This window comes from Contarinia nasturtii, unplaced genomic scaffold (assembly GCF_009176525.2).
Source record: "Contarinia nasturtii isolate CC-2019 unplaced genomic scaffold, AAFC_CNas_1.1 Cnas_scaffold_129, whole genome shotgun sequence".
NCBI lineage: Eukaryota > Metazoa > Arthropoda > Insecta > Diptera > Cecidomyiidae > Contarinia > Contarinia nasturtii.
The window spans coordinates 2,248,051-2,265,045 of NW_022197486.1; the positions used below are offsets into that span (position 1 = coordinate 2,248,051).

A 16,995-nucleotide genomic window follows, 5' to 3' on the forward strand; every position below is an offset into this window, starting at 1 on the left:
TGTGTGTGTGTGTGTGTGTGTTTTACTGAAAAGGGAATGCAAATTTAAGAATGATAGCATTTTTCATTCGTCACCTTTGTAATTCTTGCCGTTGCCTTTTGAGAAAAGAATAAAAAAACACTTATTCGAAGAATATTATATTTATCAGTTTTTCACACACACAAATACATGTTCGTAATACTACGTGAGCACAAATAAGCAGCAACAGCAGGAAAATCGAAACGGAATATCTCGGAAGAATGAGGAAAAATAAAGAGTAGAAAAAAGCTCGTTGAAATGCTCCTCAAATAGACACATATAAAGTGTAAAGTTTGTGTGTGTGTGTGTGTGTGTGTGTGTGTGTGTGTGAGTGTGTGTGTGTGTTTGTGTGTGTGTGTGTGTGTGTGTGTGTGTGTGTGTGTGTATGGAATAAATCAACCTGATGTGTTTTCAGTCGGAATGACAAATTTCCGAGTCATCATCAACGACCCAACCAACACAAATGTGACTCGTTCACTGAGCTGCTACATCGCAAATTGTTAGCGTTGGCTCGAACTGGTTTGCAAAAGTAAGCCATTTGTAGAACTTCACCAACATTGTATAATTTGCCGAAATAAGAATAATGACAACTCTCTCTCTCTCTCTCTCTCTCTCTCTCTCTCATACACACACAAACGCACACCTGCACATTCATGCTTAACGCCTAAGATTTAACACTTTTTCCACAAATAACAATAACAAAATGATTACCCGTCCTTATATAACACACGTAAAATTTGTCGTAAGATTGATGGAAGAGGTTCACGAAGTGGACATTTCTATTACCGGATATATCGTTGAAAATGTTAAAGATGAGATTATCAAGTGTATTTGCTTCAATGATAAATGCTAATCGCAAATAAAGTCAATTATGCGTTCAAATGGGATCGTGTTTGAGCATTGAATACGCGAAACGCACAAAAAGTGAAAATATTGCATTTTCATAAAATCTTTTTGAATTTCAATCTACTTTTGCTTTGCAATTATATTCCAATGCTTTCTTATGAGCAAAACGAGATCTGTCGAAAAATTAGCTTGACGCACACCAATGTTTTTTTAGCCCTCGCAGATGTTCACCGTATTCTTCTACTCGCGCGCTTTATGCAGAATATAATAATATTTTTGTTCATTGAATGAACTGTAACATACATTTTATTTTATTTTTCTGCTTTTTATTCCACGTTCCGCTCTCTCTTGCTCAGAAAAATGATAACATTCCCTTTGCTGCCTCAAATGCTAATAGCCGTCCGGACAAAGATGCGATTCAATGCGATTTACCTTACTTTGGTGCTTTTGTCTCGTCTTGCTACGTCATCTGCACATAGAATGCTATGTGCGCCGTTACTTTTCTTCGGCTTCGTTCGCTCATTCATTTGTGTGTGTGAGTGTGCGTGGTATTACTCTCCAATATTTGTATTTCGCATTTGTTCGACAACTCAGTTTGGAAAAGATTTGGATAAAAAGATGTGGTGTACGTGCAATGGGTGCCATGTCGTTCAAAAATCTTCTTCTGTATATACCGAATTTTTTGTATTCCTTTTTTTTTTGGTTTTTTCTACTTTTATTATTCTTTCAAGTTGTCCCGCTTCAAATTTGCTTTCTTCCAAAAAGAAGAATGCTCGATTCTCTTAGAAGAGATGAGACGCGTTGTAAAAACATGCAAACAGATCTGACGGATGAATAGAAAAATGGAATGAGGGCACACGTAACAGTATCTCGCGAGCGTCCGCTTGGTTTGATTGCTGTGCAATAAGAGTCGATGAAAATGAAAATATAAAACAGAAAGAGCAGGGAGTGTAATAAAAATGAGAAAAAGAAGTGATATCTCAAAAGCTCGATGTATAATCGATCGTCTGTTCGAAACATGGACATCAAACTTTCTGCCTTTGCAATTACTGTACATGGAAATTATACGATTTTCCTGCTATTTAGGAAAAACACCACATTTCCTGGCAATTTGCTTTCCATCTCTTGGTTGCTCGTTCTTCTTTGCCCCAGTCACTCCTTGAAATGGTCGTTTTGTGGCACAGCTTTTGTTCGCATTTTCCCGAAAATAAAGATGATGATTTCTTTCGTGAATGGCATCATCGCTACGTGGATAATAAACGATGATTATAAATCGTTATATATACATTTTTATTCTGTGTAAAGAGCGAAAAAAAAGAATATATTTTTCCAAAAATGAAAGGCGCATAGAGGTTTTCTTTTCTGTTCCTTTCGTTGAATGTTCGGCGCTATTCAGCGGTCAAAAAATTCATTCTTCAACGTTTTTTTGACAATTTTACTTATGAATGCGTGAGTGTTCGACAAAAATGATGTCTTGTGTTAGCGCGCGGCGCATACGTAGCAAAAAAATGTTCTTGCTCTCATTTTGAATGGCTGTTGATGCTGTATTTGCGCTTTTATTGTTCCAATTTATTTGCTTGATGATGTTTCGTCTGCTTTTTTCCCTTTTGTCAGACCCATTTCAAATATAAATATTGCCGCTTTTTATTCTCTCTCTCTTTCTCTCTGAGTCTTTTTTGTTTGTGCAACCGCGTGGGATCATTCTTTTCTATTTCATACTTTTCATGCTTTTATTTTTCATTCATTTCACCGAAGCAATCTAAGCATTGTTTGAACTTTTGATGCCACAACGATGCAACAGAAAAAAGAGGAAAGCATTTGACTCTTCTGTCCAATTTTATTTTTTCTGTTCCCTCCAAAACGTTTAAAATACGGTTCACGTCTGCAATTCAATTCTATAGCTGTTTTTCTCTCTCAATCGCTACACTCTTTCATGCAGCTTCTTATTTTTTTCTTCCTCTCGTTTTGTCACTGACATCCCAGTCTTCTGTGATGAAATCGAAATAAAACAGCGTGTAAAATGACTATGAGATGTGTACTTTATTTGATGAAATTTATGGAGTTTGCATTTTTATATGTTTTTGCGTTTCAATTTGTAATGAAGCTCCAAAATTTTACTGATTTTCTTGATATTGCTCATATTTTCCCATTGCTAAAATAAATAAACGATTCAAACCGAAATAAAAAAACGAAATCTATCTGTCCGTTTGGTACACCGTATCCATGATATAATGTGTAAGAATGAGAAAACGGGAAATCTTGATGTGATTCATACATTCACAAACTCAATTTGGTTGTTGTTTGCTGTTTTTGCGTGTTATTGCTTATGATTTAGCTCACTTTACATATTTTGTATTGCTTGTTTTCCGTCTCTCCATCTCCAATTCGTCCATTTCTCGTAAAATTGTCGAAGTTTCTTTATAAATCGGTATGTTATAGCGTTCGTTTAATGCGTTCATTTTGCCTTTTGTTCCAAATGCAATACACTTGAAAAAGTAAATTAACATTAGATCTACTTGGCACAGCAGCTATGCCATTCAGCCGTAACCAAAACAAAACATTTTCCAGATCTATGCTCTCTTATTCGATCGTTTTATTTATATACTTATTTATAGTAGTTTTTCCTCATTGTACGCTTCATTTTCTCGTCGTTTTATTTCAGTTTGTGAATTTTTGACTGGTCGTTTTCTTCAATCTGCTTTCTATCTATATTTTATCGGTTTTATACGTCAGTTGTATATGTTTATCTCCAATTGAATAGAATATATCAAAAGAAGTAAAGAGAGGCAAACAACGACGCCAATGCTGGGCTTGTTGGAAGGAGACAACGGGCAATTTATATATATATGTGCCAAAAAACAACTTATAGCTAACTGGCTCGATATTGTTTTCCCGAACTCAATTTTATGGCGAATCAATATTTCAATAGAGTTTACGCTCATAAAAAACAATCCTCTTGTTCTTCAAGTCTGCGAATAATATTTTGTTTTTTTCGTTGCTCGTTCTCTTTTCAATCGGATATGGGTTTTTTTTTCTGTCTCATTGTGTGTTGATCAGAAACCGGATCCAAATATGAATACATTGAATATATCATAAAATAAACAATTTGCGTAGACCAATATCTCGATAAATGCGAATTTTCGTAGGATTGAGGGAATCGCTGTGCGTAAAAAACAAGAATCGAAATGGAGATGAAAACAAGATGAAAAAAGAAGACGCATAAAATGTGATATTTTCCGGCGATCGAATTTCTCATCTTCAATGTGCCGAGGGATTTATCTCTTTACCATGGCATAACCATAGAGAAACAGCTTATAATAGAAAAATAAGAAGAAGAAGGAAAAAAATAGAGAGTGAAATAAATGCTGTTTTCCTGTTCAATTAACCGAATCGTTTACGATGAAAATGTGAAATCATGATTCGATGATAAAGATCAAGATGAGATTTAACATTAAATTTATTACAACAGATGCGCTTTTCCGTACATTCATACTTTTAACTCGGCTTTTTGTGGCGATGTCCATTATCATCACTATTTAAATACATCGAATATCGTTAATGGTAGTAGAAAGAGAAAAACACGAAAAAGCTAACTATATTGAATGTCATTTCGAATTTGAAACGTTATCGAAATCATAGGTTTGGCCTTTACATTAACATTTCGGCCGCTCGCATACCAAATTCATTACAAAATTGTGAGCCACACATTCACAGTTTCCATTTATTAATTAGATATATTTTTTTTTGTTCACTTCTGTTTGACTTATTCTCGTTCGTGCAGTTCATCGCCACCAGGCTTTGAAAAATTCATGAGTGAGCTAGATAAAACAATCATCAAAATAGTAACAATTATGTGTAATGTGTGAACACGCGTGCTTTCCACTCTATCGAAATCTATTTAATGTGTTTAAGCTCATAGCGTTTTTTTCTTCAACAATTGTAACGTATATTGTGTGCGTTTGTTTATGTCGATGGATAAATATAGAATCCAATAACAAAAACAAACCGTCTACGCTCGAACAACAAATTCATATGCAAACATATTAACGTCAAGTTCATTTTGAATGAATATGGACCAGGGAAATGTGAAAAATGACAATTCAATTTGGTTTATCGAAAATGATAAGCTCTTGAATTTAGAGACGAAAATAACCAAAAACCTTAAAAAAATAATGCTTACTAATTCACACGCACGCATTTATGTGCGCCCATTTGATGCGCAAATTTCGAAATGAATGCTTGATTACAGCGATAACTTCTATTGTTGATTCATTTGTTTGGTCATGCATTTTTTTTCTGTCGCCATCACCACCGTGACTATCGTCGACCACTGCCACTCCCATTTGGTCATTTGCCGTTCGCCTACAAATCGTTGGCCTACAATCAATTGATAAAAAACTAGTTACCAAAACCGTAAACTAGTGCCGATGATTTGTGTGTAAACCAAAGCATGCCACTTATCTGCAAATTATCAAACGGATATCTTCGTAGATAACTTTGGTCGGAAATATTATTTGCTGATGTGGTTTTTTACCGGTTATTCATTATGTCTTCATTGTTTTAACCTAAAGAAAAGGAACTTATTGCCCAACTCGCTTTTTATCTCTCTGTATATATGGTGGTGATTGTGTGCTATTTAGTTCTCTTTACCGCGCACACACACGACACACATAATCAAACTTTAAGAGTGAGGCAATTGTCATTTGAACTTACAATCTCTTTTTGTCTCAATTGCTTCATTGTGAACTCATTTTTGGTTGTGGACCATTGTCTTTGTATTCCATTCCGGCAAACTGTATTTTTACTCATTCAAAACTAACAACAGTGGCACTTCTTTCTTTATCGCTCGTTCTCTGTATGTGACACGAATTCACCTCATTCGAAAGATAAATCAACAACAACAAAACTTGAAAATCTCTTTGGCTAACTCTCGGCAAACTGGATTTCAGGACATTCTTTACCGACAACGAGCGCATCAGGCGATGAAAAGAAACAGAATATAAACGAAAAGTTTTTCGAAAGAAAATTCCACTTTTCACTTGTGTGTGTCATTGCTCAATGATGATGGTATATTTTCATTTACGGAAATTGTGAGTTGCTATAAAGCATCATGTTCCATTTTAAATGATATAACATACAGCATTGCATTTGATGCGGTGCAAATACAGTCAAATGCGGGAACACGAAATACAGATATAGATATATTGACGAGCATACAAACCAACGGCACCGAGATTCCATTAGCCACACTTTTTTTTGTTGTGTTCAAAAAAAAATTCGCTAAGTGAACGGCACTTTTATCTCATCGAATGATGAACAAAGATGAGCAAGAGTCTCTTTAAGTTTCTTTTTGATTTGTTTTATATGGCGAGAGTTTGCACTATATTCTTCGGTTTACATTATTGGGAAGAGAAAAGATTACTTCTAAACACGCATGTATGTCATTTCCAAACAAAGAAACAAAAATGTGAAACGAAGCAAGAGACTTCAAATGATTCAAAATGGTTCATAAAATTGCTCTTTTTAACGTCACAAGAATTCAAGTTTTTTAAGAGTTGTTTGAATATGGCATGCATTTCATATTATAATGGTATTGAAAAGGATCTAGTGAAATGAGCAAAAAAAAAGAGTCAAGAATCATGAATAAAAATGCTAGAAACTGGTTCATTTCGAATTAATCTGATTTGTGTAACAGTTTGGGAGTGGATATTTCGACAGCAATGAGAGGATGTGAAGACTTCAAGTCTCTTTGAGCCGACGGTGGCGCACCGAATTTCAAAGGGGACGTCAATGTAATTTTACAACTCAAATCGAAACTAAACAGCGCGCCAATTTTAAAATTTGCTGTCATTTCCTCCCATTGTTCGACAGTAATTTCGATAGTATATGCTGTTAGTAAAAATAATCAAAAACGATTCCAATGTCCATGGGAAATCATGTGGTTCAATGACCAATTCAATAAAAAAATGTTCACATTCAAGTAATTTTCCAACTCGTTCAACTCTATTATAAGCGTGTTCGCTTGCCAGAGCACATATTACACTCTCTCTCTCTATCTCTGTCTCTCTGACCGCATTTAAAAGAAAAACCTCAAAACCTCATCATGGTTTTGGGGCGTTCGTTGTGTAATTTTTGCAAGCCAAAATCATTCAGCCATCCACTATTTTAACCCCAAGGAAAATAAAATAAAATTATTTGCTGGATGAAAAAAGGGAAAGCATTATTAGAGAGTGAAATGAAAATAAATCAATGGGTTGCATTCACTTTTCTGGCTTAATCTCATTTTCTCTCTATCGCTTTATTGGCATTTTCAGCGACGGCCAGGCAGGATCAAAATTGAAACAGTTGCTAAGATTCAAATTCTTAAATTGCAAATACTATCACAACGACAGCTTGGCGACCATCGTACCTACTTAATAGCTTCAAGCTATTTACAAGTTCCTTTGATTAAATTATGATAAAAGAAAAAGAAGAAAAAGAATGTGAACATCTCTCACATCATGATAACCATTCCATTCTATACATATGTATATAGATAGATCTATTTCATTGGGCAATTGCACAAAACTTACAGCACATAAACGCCTGCTATCGCCATGTTCAGATCCATTTTGGCGACGTACTTTTGCAATCATTCTTTCTTTCTTTCTCTCTGTCTGTCTTTCTTGCATGTACTTTACACTTTTTTTTTCCTCTTTGGCGTTTGCGATTAATTCACTTCGAAGAAAAGTGCGTAATAAAATTAAAGGTCGCCGCGTAAATTTAGACGGCTAGCCCATCATCATCGAACTGTGTAATGGAGCGAAGAGCGAACAATGCTCGAACAAAAAAGTGATAAAAATATCACACTGAATGACGAAAAGAAAAGAGAGAACGAAACATAACCATGATATCACAGTAGAGTGTATTGTATGAATTACATCGATTGTTGCCAGAAAATAGCTGTAACATCCAATAATAAGATATCATAATATGAACAGCAATAATAGCTGGATGGAAATATATTTTACATGCGTCTAATATTATATTCGCCATCAGAATGGCTTAAACATTATGAGTGTCTGCCAGAATGGTAAACAACAAGAGAAACGAAATAAATCCGATCAAATGACACTTTTGCCATTCTCGGGTCGAACATCAAATATATGTAGAATTTGTTGTTGTTTTTGTTCAGTGGTTGCATTTTTTTTTCGTCTTCACTTTCGATCTAAAAAACTAAGCAGCACTCAGAAGATTCGTCTGATGAATATCAGTGAATTTTAAGCCTATTATGTCATCAACGAAATTACATATTTGGATGTTTAATCAGCTCTCGACGACTAAATAAATTTCAACATGGATCGTGCATCGGCACGTTTTCAGATAGAGAAAAAAAAAACAGCACACAAAATGCGGCGAACATTGCGCTGAGGAATGTTTTATTATTTGTTGAAGCGAAATTAAATTTGTACAGTGCAATAGATCAATATCAATCAAACAATTACGACGCGTTACAGTCAATAAATCTATTGAATGCATCTAAACAATGTAAGACAAAAGTAAAATAAATAAATAAAATGTCCGAAAAATAATATGATTTGAAAACGAACGAAATTTGAAGAAATCTGGAAAATATTGAATCGACAATGTAATGGTTTCAATATAGAGAACTTTACAAAAAAAATCGAAAGCAAAAGAAGCTTTAGCGCACCAAGTTTTGCTTCTTTTTGCTGGTTGCTAAAACAGCGATGATTTGATTTGAACCATCGGCATATTTTTCGTCTAATAATGCATGTTGTTCGTGTTTATTTTGAAAATGTTTTAAACTGTTTTAAATTATTGAACAAGAAATATGTTCGTTTGATGTTCATTCAGATGGCGCACTATTTACCATATAAAACCATTTCAATATCAAAACGCGCTATGTTAGAATTTATAGAGGGAACGTGCATTTCATCATCCGTTTTTTTTGTCTGTTCTGTTTCTGTTTTATTGGGAGAACGGGTGAAATTGCACTGTCGTAACATGACATACAACGATTTTCTATTTGACACCGCAATGAATGTGTAAACAGTGTATATCCCGAAAATATATTTCATTCTGTTTACGACCTCTTGCCTCTCACACGTCGCTGTTTATATATTTATTGAGCAGAGACGCGCGCATACACAGACCTAACTACGCTGGCCCAGCAATTCATTTTGAAACGAACGAAAAGAAAAACGCACAGCATTCGCTGTAATTCAGTTCAAAAATGTGCACAGATTTAATGTTTGAATTATATTAGTGATTTTCTAGTCGCATGCAATGTACGTCGATGTGTCAGCATTGAGTGAGAATTCAGCGCAACCGAAATTCATAAATATCCAAATATAGAGCTCTACACAGCGTATTTGCAAAATAGTAATCATTCAGCCCAACAAATGACAAACCAACTCCATATGCGCATATAGTATATTCAATTATTTGTGTTATGTTTTTGCTGGTGAATGCGTACAAATTTGTTATGTAAACACGGCGGCTATTTGATTTTCCTACCTTTCATCATTCGATTTACTTATATGGACAAACCGGGACAAACTGTCGATATTGAATACATGACTATTGAAATTTCGCTTAGTTGCGTTCAATCGAAATGGGATAAACTCACTCTGATCCAATGTTCGATGTGTTTTATGCACACATATCTCGTTGTCTATGTTGTCAATAACTGTATCATAGTAAAGTTAGAGGGGGACTAAAAACCAAAGCAAAGAGTTCGAATAAACTACAATTTCGACGTGTTTTGAGTGTGACGATGAAGTCGACGACGATGCCACAGTGGCGGTGACACGGCGGGCAAGAGTGATGGATTTCATTCATTGGAAATGGCTTGTTGCTTTTTTTTTTTTTTAAAGAACGGAAACAAGTAAAGATATATGAAAGAATGTTTCCGGTTATGGATGTTATGGCTTTTCCTCTTACATCGTGCTCAAAAGCTTATTTATTAATCCCAAATTGTATTACAGGTTTCTAGGTTTTATTCACATGACAATTCTGTTATACAGATATCGGGTTGAAATGAAAGGTTTACAATGCTAAGCTTATGGGATTTATCTCATGCGCTCAACATACACTATTTTATTTTTTGTTCAGCCCATTGCAGACTCAATTTTCATCAAGACTGTCGTCGTTTTTTTTATGAATATTATTTCTTTTGAGATCGTTAAAATTGTTACGCAAAAACAGTATTAAACATTTTATTCAAATCAGATGCAAAAACTTTATGCGACTCATTCGGCCCCATCTCGTGATCTGCCGTATTCTCAGTGGGTAGCGAAAACTTTGCGAGAAAATACATTACAGTGTGTTTGTCTTTGTCTTATGTTGTTCATACGAATGAACATGAAATTGAAGACCCCATAAAATGTTGAAAGTGAAATTACGACACAGGTTGTTAAAATTTACGAAAATCACTTGTGTTTGGTTGTGCATGTAGGCGTACAAATGGATGAATGATTCAATACAGGCGCACAGAGAGAAGTCGATGTAGAATAGCAAATGCGGCAAACATAAGCGATGATTAAAATCGATCGATTCCTCACTTCAGGCTATTTAACTATGAATTTTCGTTAATTTAATGCTGTAGTTCACTGTTTGATTGTTCTCTTTATTCACTTCATGTATAATCTTATTGTTGCAAGCGTCAAATCGAACAGCTTTGTCTTTTCACAGAAAATGTTTCGTAAATGATTAAAGAAGAAAGTAGCTAAAATCAGACACACTATATAGTTTATTTATAAATATTAAGTCAATCAGAGTAGACACATGCTTATATTCTCTCTTTGTCTCTCTCATCTTCACACTCATTCCGAAAGGTTTTAACTATCGAGCTGGCGCTGCAAATTTCAAAACCTCGAAAGATAGTCTAACCAGCATAAGTAAACGATGACAGAGATTGTGATTGCTACTACCACCACATTGATTATCTGGAAACACTAAGTTAGTCCTATGGCACCAACTGTGGCGCTCATCATTGGTCAAGTCATTACCAATCCTTCTTTTTTTCGGTTCATCTATCAAAACGCATTTTGAATGTCTCCATGATGAGAGATTGCACCTATTTTTTTTTATATAGATATTGGTTTACATATACTGCTGCATACATATACGCTTCATATGTTAAAGTCACATTATGACCCTGCTGCAGCTTGTACTCGGTGAGGTGAAAATGTCAACTTTCTATATTTTCCTCGTGTCTGCTGTATGTGAAATACCAATGCCGATGACAGCATGACACTTCGAATTAAAGATTAACACCACAGCTTTAGTTTTTATTGGGGCACAAAACCGGCCCAAATGAGACGGGTTTCTACTTTTAATCAAACGAATAAATGCAAAAATTAATTTAATTTTACGTTGGCAACGGTTGAACAAACATACACAGAGAGAAAGAGAGAGAGAGAGACATACCCTGACGGGGTATGAAATGTAACAAAACGCATGGGGCTATTTCAGAATTGATTACGTGACAACAGTGCATGACTACGACGAAGATAGTCCATCTCTTATTCAATCTATTTAACTATGCTGGTGGTTCGCTTGACCGCTCCAGCCAAACACTATCTTGTTAATTGTGTGTTCGAAAGGGAGAAAGAGATGGCGCGAACGTAAGAGTAAATGGAGTGTATTTTTTTTGTCTAGTTTACTGATATAAAAATGGTTGAAATGGTTCATTTGTTGATGATAAAAATAGAAATGTCGATTAGCTAAAGTAAAGTTTGAGAAGCAGCTAACAAATTCAATCTTTATTACAAAAATAAATAGTTTTATTGATGGCATAAAATCAAAGAAGAAAAGAAAGAAATTGTGTCGAAAATGCCAAAGAATCAAATAAATCGCAAATTCAACGAAGGAATATAAAATGGAGAAGACAAAAAAAACACACACACAAATGATTCGATAAGCACATGAAATGTGGCAAGTGTCTCGTCTGCTGTGCATATGCTGAATGTATTGAGCAAAAACTAATGCAATGAGACATATGTTTGAAATAAATTCTGTCTTGTTGAATCGAATCAGGGTAGACCTGTTTCATTCGCGCATTCATGGTTTCACCAAATAAATGCACTGACTTCACTTGACTCGACTCATTCTATTTTTCTATCTACTGTCCCATGATGCAAAATAAAATGGAATACATTTTGTGAAATGTTCTATTCAGTTTAATGACAAACGTGTTTGTTGAACAACAATAACAACAACAGCAGCAGCAGCAGCAACAGCTGCATATTCAAGAATTCAGTGTGTGTGTGTGTGTGTGTGCGGTCGGAAAATGCACAGTACCGTAGTCAGGACAGCTTGATAATGCACACAGCAGCCATTTGGCCGGAAGGCTGCAAATCCAAATGAATCGAGAAATGACATGACATATTCGTGGAAAGATTGAGATAGAGACCGTGAGAGAGGGAGAGAGATTGAATAAAAATGAATGACGAGCCCAATAACTAGAAGTCCCAGGGACTTTGTGCATTACATCCACTGAATTTTCTGTTCGCGTACAATGCATATACATAATATTTTCAGTTTTATTTAGGGAAAAATTGGATGCAGAGCACACTGAATCAAGCAACACACATACTCACGGAGAGAGAGAGAGAGAAGACCGGTACATACAAAAAGTGTACGACAAACACAACACCAGTGATTACAATTCATGTTCATTTAGTTCGTTTATTGTTCGGTGTTTTGACTGCAGCACAGAGGGAAAAAAGTACAAAATATAAAATAAAAACTGTGCAGAACTGTGTGCTAAAAAGAAAATGAGAAACAAGATCAACATACACACCAACAAATGTTCTATTAAAATTTTTGCTCTGGCTGCATTCGTTACCTGTTTTTGCAGTGTGGTGCCTTCAATTGTGTCAAAGCTTGGGAATTTCTCATTTCGCTGTGGCATTTTGTGTGTATGCGTTCAGATACGTCGGTTGCATATGGAAAATTATGTCATTCATCATTTCTATGTCTACCTTTCTACTTTGCAAGTTCCTTCGTTCGTGTTGCAGCCCCTCTTTCGAAAATAATTGCTTGTTGGTGTCTGCTTTTTTTACTGGTTTTTGATTCTTTCTTCAGCGCACCCGTCTCATTTTGCCTGCGCTTTTTGTTTTCCTACAAATTAAGCGTATACGTGAAAAGTTGTTTTCTGTAATGAATAATTAACATAAAATCGGTACGTCTTTTGAAGTCAATCGTTGTTGAAAATATGAGGCACACACACACACAAGCATAAAAATAACGGCGACAAAAAATATAAAAGAAAGTGTAAAACTTGAACTATGCAACAAATTAAATGAAATATGTCGATTTTATTTAATTGCAAAATTCTATTTTATTTACGTTGAAGTGGACACGTTTAAAATGGAAATGTATAAGTGCTTTTTCAAGCGAAATAATTAGGAGAATAAAACTCGTTCCAATTAGGTTAATTTGGTTTCATTTATTTCTCTATTTTTTTTGTGCAACATTTCGATCAACAGTGAAAATACTGACAAAAGCACCAAACGCCCGGACGATTGGCTTCGTATTATGTCAAGTTGCATCAAATGTACAAAAAAAAAATCATATAAAAACAAACGAGAAACTTTATCCAACCATCTATAATAGAAGAAGCAACTACATGACCATATACACATAGAAACTATTGGGGAGGGCAAGGTGTGCGGGGTGCTGGTGGTTTTGAGCAAAAGAGGTTTATTTGTGTTGGATAGCACACGCCGAAGCTATATAAAATGAATTTGACACTCTTGTGAAATGTTGAATAATTGCTCTTAGCTTTTAAAATGTAACTGTTGTGTGAGTGTCTCACATAAGATGAATAGCAAGTAATTTATTTTCGTTTTTTTGTGCTTTTTGTTCACATTTCTGCTTTCTCCGTCTCTTTACAGAATGGGTTGCTTAGGAAGTAAAGATCGTCTCACAAAAGAAGATATGGAGTTCTTAAAATCACACACACGCTACGACGAAGTGACAATCAAAGAATGGTACAAAGGATTCAAAGTAAGTACATAACCTAAACATAACTAAATATATACCATACATTTCTATATATTTGTATATATATATGTGTGTGTGTGCGATCATTTCTATGTGTCACAGAATTGTTCACGGTTGCATTTTTCTATCTCTCTACTCTCGGGCCATTTGAAAAGACGCAAGTTCGCTAAAGCAAATAACTATGTACGACAACATTTGAAATGGCTGGAACTCTTACATTTTATTTATGCGCATCTTGAATATTAATTACATTTCATTGCACTAATTGTGTATATGGTATACATATACCGGTTGATTTCACAATATGTCGAATGGAATGCTGGCGCAGTATGCACCGATATTTCAAGGGTTTGTGTGTGTCGCATACATTTCGATATTGGCCAAATGTTCAAACGCACGCGCGCTCACGTACTCTCGTACACACACACACGAACACACCACTTTTGTTTTATTTGGGTTGTAAAATTCCAACTATAACTGTGAGCATGAAGCAGGAATGAGACATTACCGTAATTATATTTGACAAAGAAAATTATTCAATATACTGATGGCATAATGCGGGCTCATAAAATTTGCAAACAACCATTATTACATTTAATAAAATTTTAGTTGATTGCGCTCAATAATAATGCATGATTCTTATTCCACAATTTTCGGTGGAATTACTGCCATTTTCTCTGATATTTTTGGCATCCGTAAACGTCAAATGAGCAACAAATTTGTGAATCTCAAAAGTTTTACGTTGGAATGTGTTCATTTTGTTGCAATGTATGCAATTTATGAGGATTTTTGAAGGAATTTATCAAACAAAGAATGTATGCTCAACATATAGTTGTCTCCAAAATAAAAGATATATCATAAACTACACATTTCATATCCTGTGAGCGGAAAATGATGTCTCAGTTTATGTGGGTGCGTGCGATCAAAATCTTTGATCAATTTGAAGATCTTGCATTGAGGCCAACGGCCACTATTGTCCACTTTGAGAAAACAAAAACCAATTATTAGCAGTAACTGGAGCTGGACAGATGGCACAAGATATGATCTGTCAATTTTGGGATAGGACGAATGCAAAGTGACAAATAAAAAAAAAAGTTTTGCTCAAGGAGAGAGCAATTTTGCTATCAGTATGATTGCATTATTTTACGCACACGCTCATACGTCTGTCTCTATGATTATGACATTTTGTCTATGGTTGTACTTTTTATAAATGAAAATCCTTTGAAAGAACTTTGTGTTTGTGTGTGACTTTTTCGCTTAAAATTTGTTACTATACATTTTCGTTCTTTTTTTTCTCAAATGAAATGTATATATAGATAATATTATATGACGAATGAGAAATTACGTGAAACAATCGTTATCATTTCCATCGTATTTAAAGGTAACCTTTTTAGTTTGTTAGTTTGCAACATTTTTGATGGGGGTGGAACGATGGCAGAAAAAACTTGAAACACAGTCAACATTTTTAAAAATACAGAACAAAAAAACTAGCTCTATAATTTTGTAATTTTTCGCTTCGCTTTCTTCCCAGCATGACAAAAAAAAACGTGAAACAGAGAGAGAGAGAGAGGGGACGTAGTTTTGTTGTTCTTAAGCTCGCAAACATTTTATTACCTATCACAATGAGCTGAGCATTTCCGATGGCAGTCGAAGTTTGAAATAGCATATGTATGCGCTCAGTATGAAAGCAACAACAACTGAGCAGAAACGTAACTTGCGATTTTATCGCATGGCAAAGTTTTAATTGTTCGAAAACTATAACTCGTTGAAATGATAACAGAGGCAATCGTTTTGCTTTTTCCACTTCAAGCCCCGGCCATTTGACTGTACACTTAAATACGTTGTTGCCGTCTGTGTCTTATTCTCATTACACAGAAGTTGTTCGAAACGCATTTCGCATAAACAATGTAAGCCAGAACTAATGTAAATGCCATCCGAGAATAAGAATCAATAGGGAACACAACAAAGAGTGACTTTGTCAACGCTGCAAAATATAAATATGAACAACAATAACTGCATACAACCACAAAATAAAACAAAACGAAAAAAAAAATACCACGACGATATGGAGACAGAAAGAGAGAGTGAACAGTTAACGACCGCAAAAGAGTTGAAAAAAAAAATAATTAGACAAAGTTTCTGTCATGTCAAATTTCAATTTTGCGAAGCGATTGGCAATTTTCTAAAAGGCTTGGCATCGCATACATATTGCTGTTGTAAAGTGACGATAAATGGTAAATTAAATGAAAAGAAAAGAAGCAAATCAACAAGCCTTTTGCTTGCGTCATGGTCATCGGTTGAGCAACACATTAAAAAAAAAGATAACGACGAAAAATATTCATAACTCTTTCTATGCGTCTGACTTTATTGTTGCTAATTTATATATTTTTTGTTTACTATCATATGTTTGAAAAAAAAACCGTATTGCATTGGTTGGTGTAGCTTTCAGACTCTTTGGCTTTGTTTCGATGTTTACCATACAACAGAACATAGCCTATTTTTGTAGCCTTTAATAAATAAATGGAAAATAAATTATGAATACGAATTCTCCATAGAATCCAATTATAAAATGAATGAAACGTGAGGGGTAAACGAGAAAGAGAGCGCACGTGTGTGTGTGTGGGAGAGAGAAAAAGGGTGAAAGGGAAAGCTCAAATGGCTAGAAAAGGTAGCAAGATGAGGCTTAATAGACACACATTGAACATGCCGCAATTATCGACGGCAAATCATGAAATAAGCGAAACTATTATGAAAATTAACTTATATATACACCTCCTCTGTCCTCATTTGCCAAACGGTAGCTCGCGAAATCGGGAATTTTCAAACAGTCAACATGAAAAAATCATTAGCAATTCGTGTTTCACTTGTTTTCCAGACACATACAATGTAGAGATCAAGTGGGCTCATATGCGCATTAGGGTGGAACATTTTTGGCACAATTTGGTGGCCACTTGAGAAAACATGTCTTATAGTCCCCAGATTCAAGATATGAAGACATTTTCAACTTGCGGTTCCATATAAAACAGCGACTTGAAAGGAAAGGAGGTGCATTTTACTAGAAAATCATAAAAAATGCAGTGACCCAATCACCATGAAAACTTGTGAATCTTATTTTCTGAC

General features: G+C 35.0%; 2 protein-coding genes across 5 annotated transcripts in view; both read left to right on the forward strand.

Moving 5' to 3' along the window:
• Positions 1 to 16,995, forward strand: part of LOC116350443 (neurocalcin homolog) — a 109,125-nt gene that overhangs the window by 42,858 nt on the left and 49,272 nt on the right. The window lies entirely within an intron of this gene.
• LOC116350421 (neuronal calcium sensor 2) overlaps positions 1 to 16,995 on the forward strand; it is an 84,131-nt gene that overhangs the window by 42,836 nt on the left and 24,300 nt on the right. For all 3 annotated transcript variants that reach the window (XM_031782225.1, XM_031782218.1, XM_031782233.1), the window contains one exon: positions 13,767 to 13,878. In XM_031782225.1, coding sequence (XP_031638085.1) covers positions 13,767 to 13,878 — 112 coding nt within the window. The remainder of the gene's footprint in view (positions 1 to 13,766; positions 13,879 to 16,995) is intronic.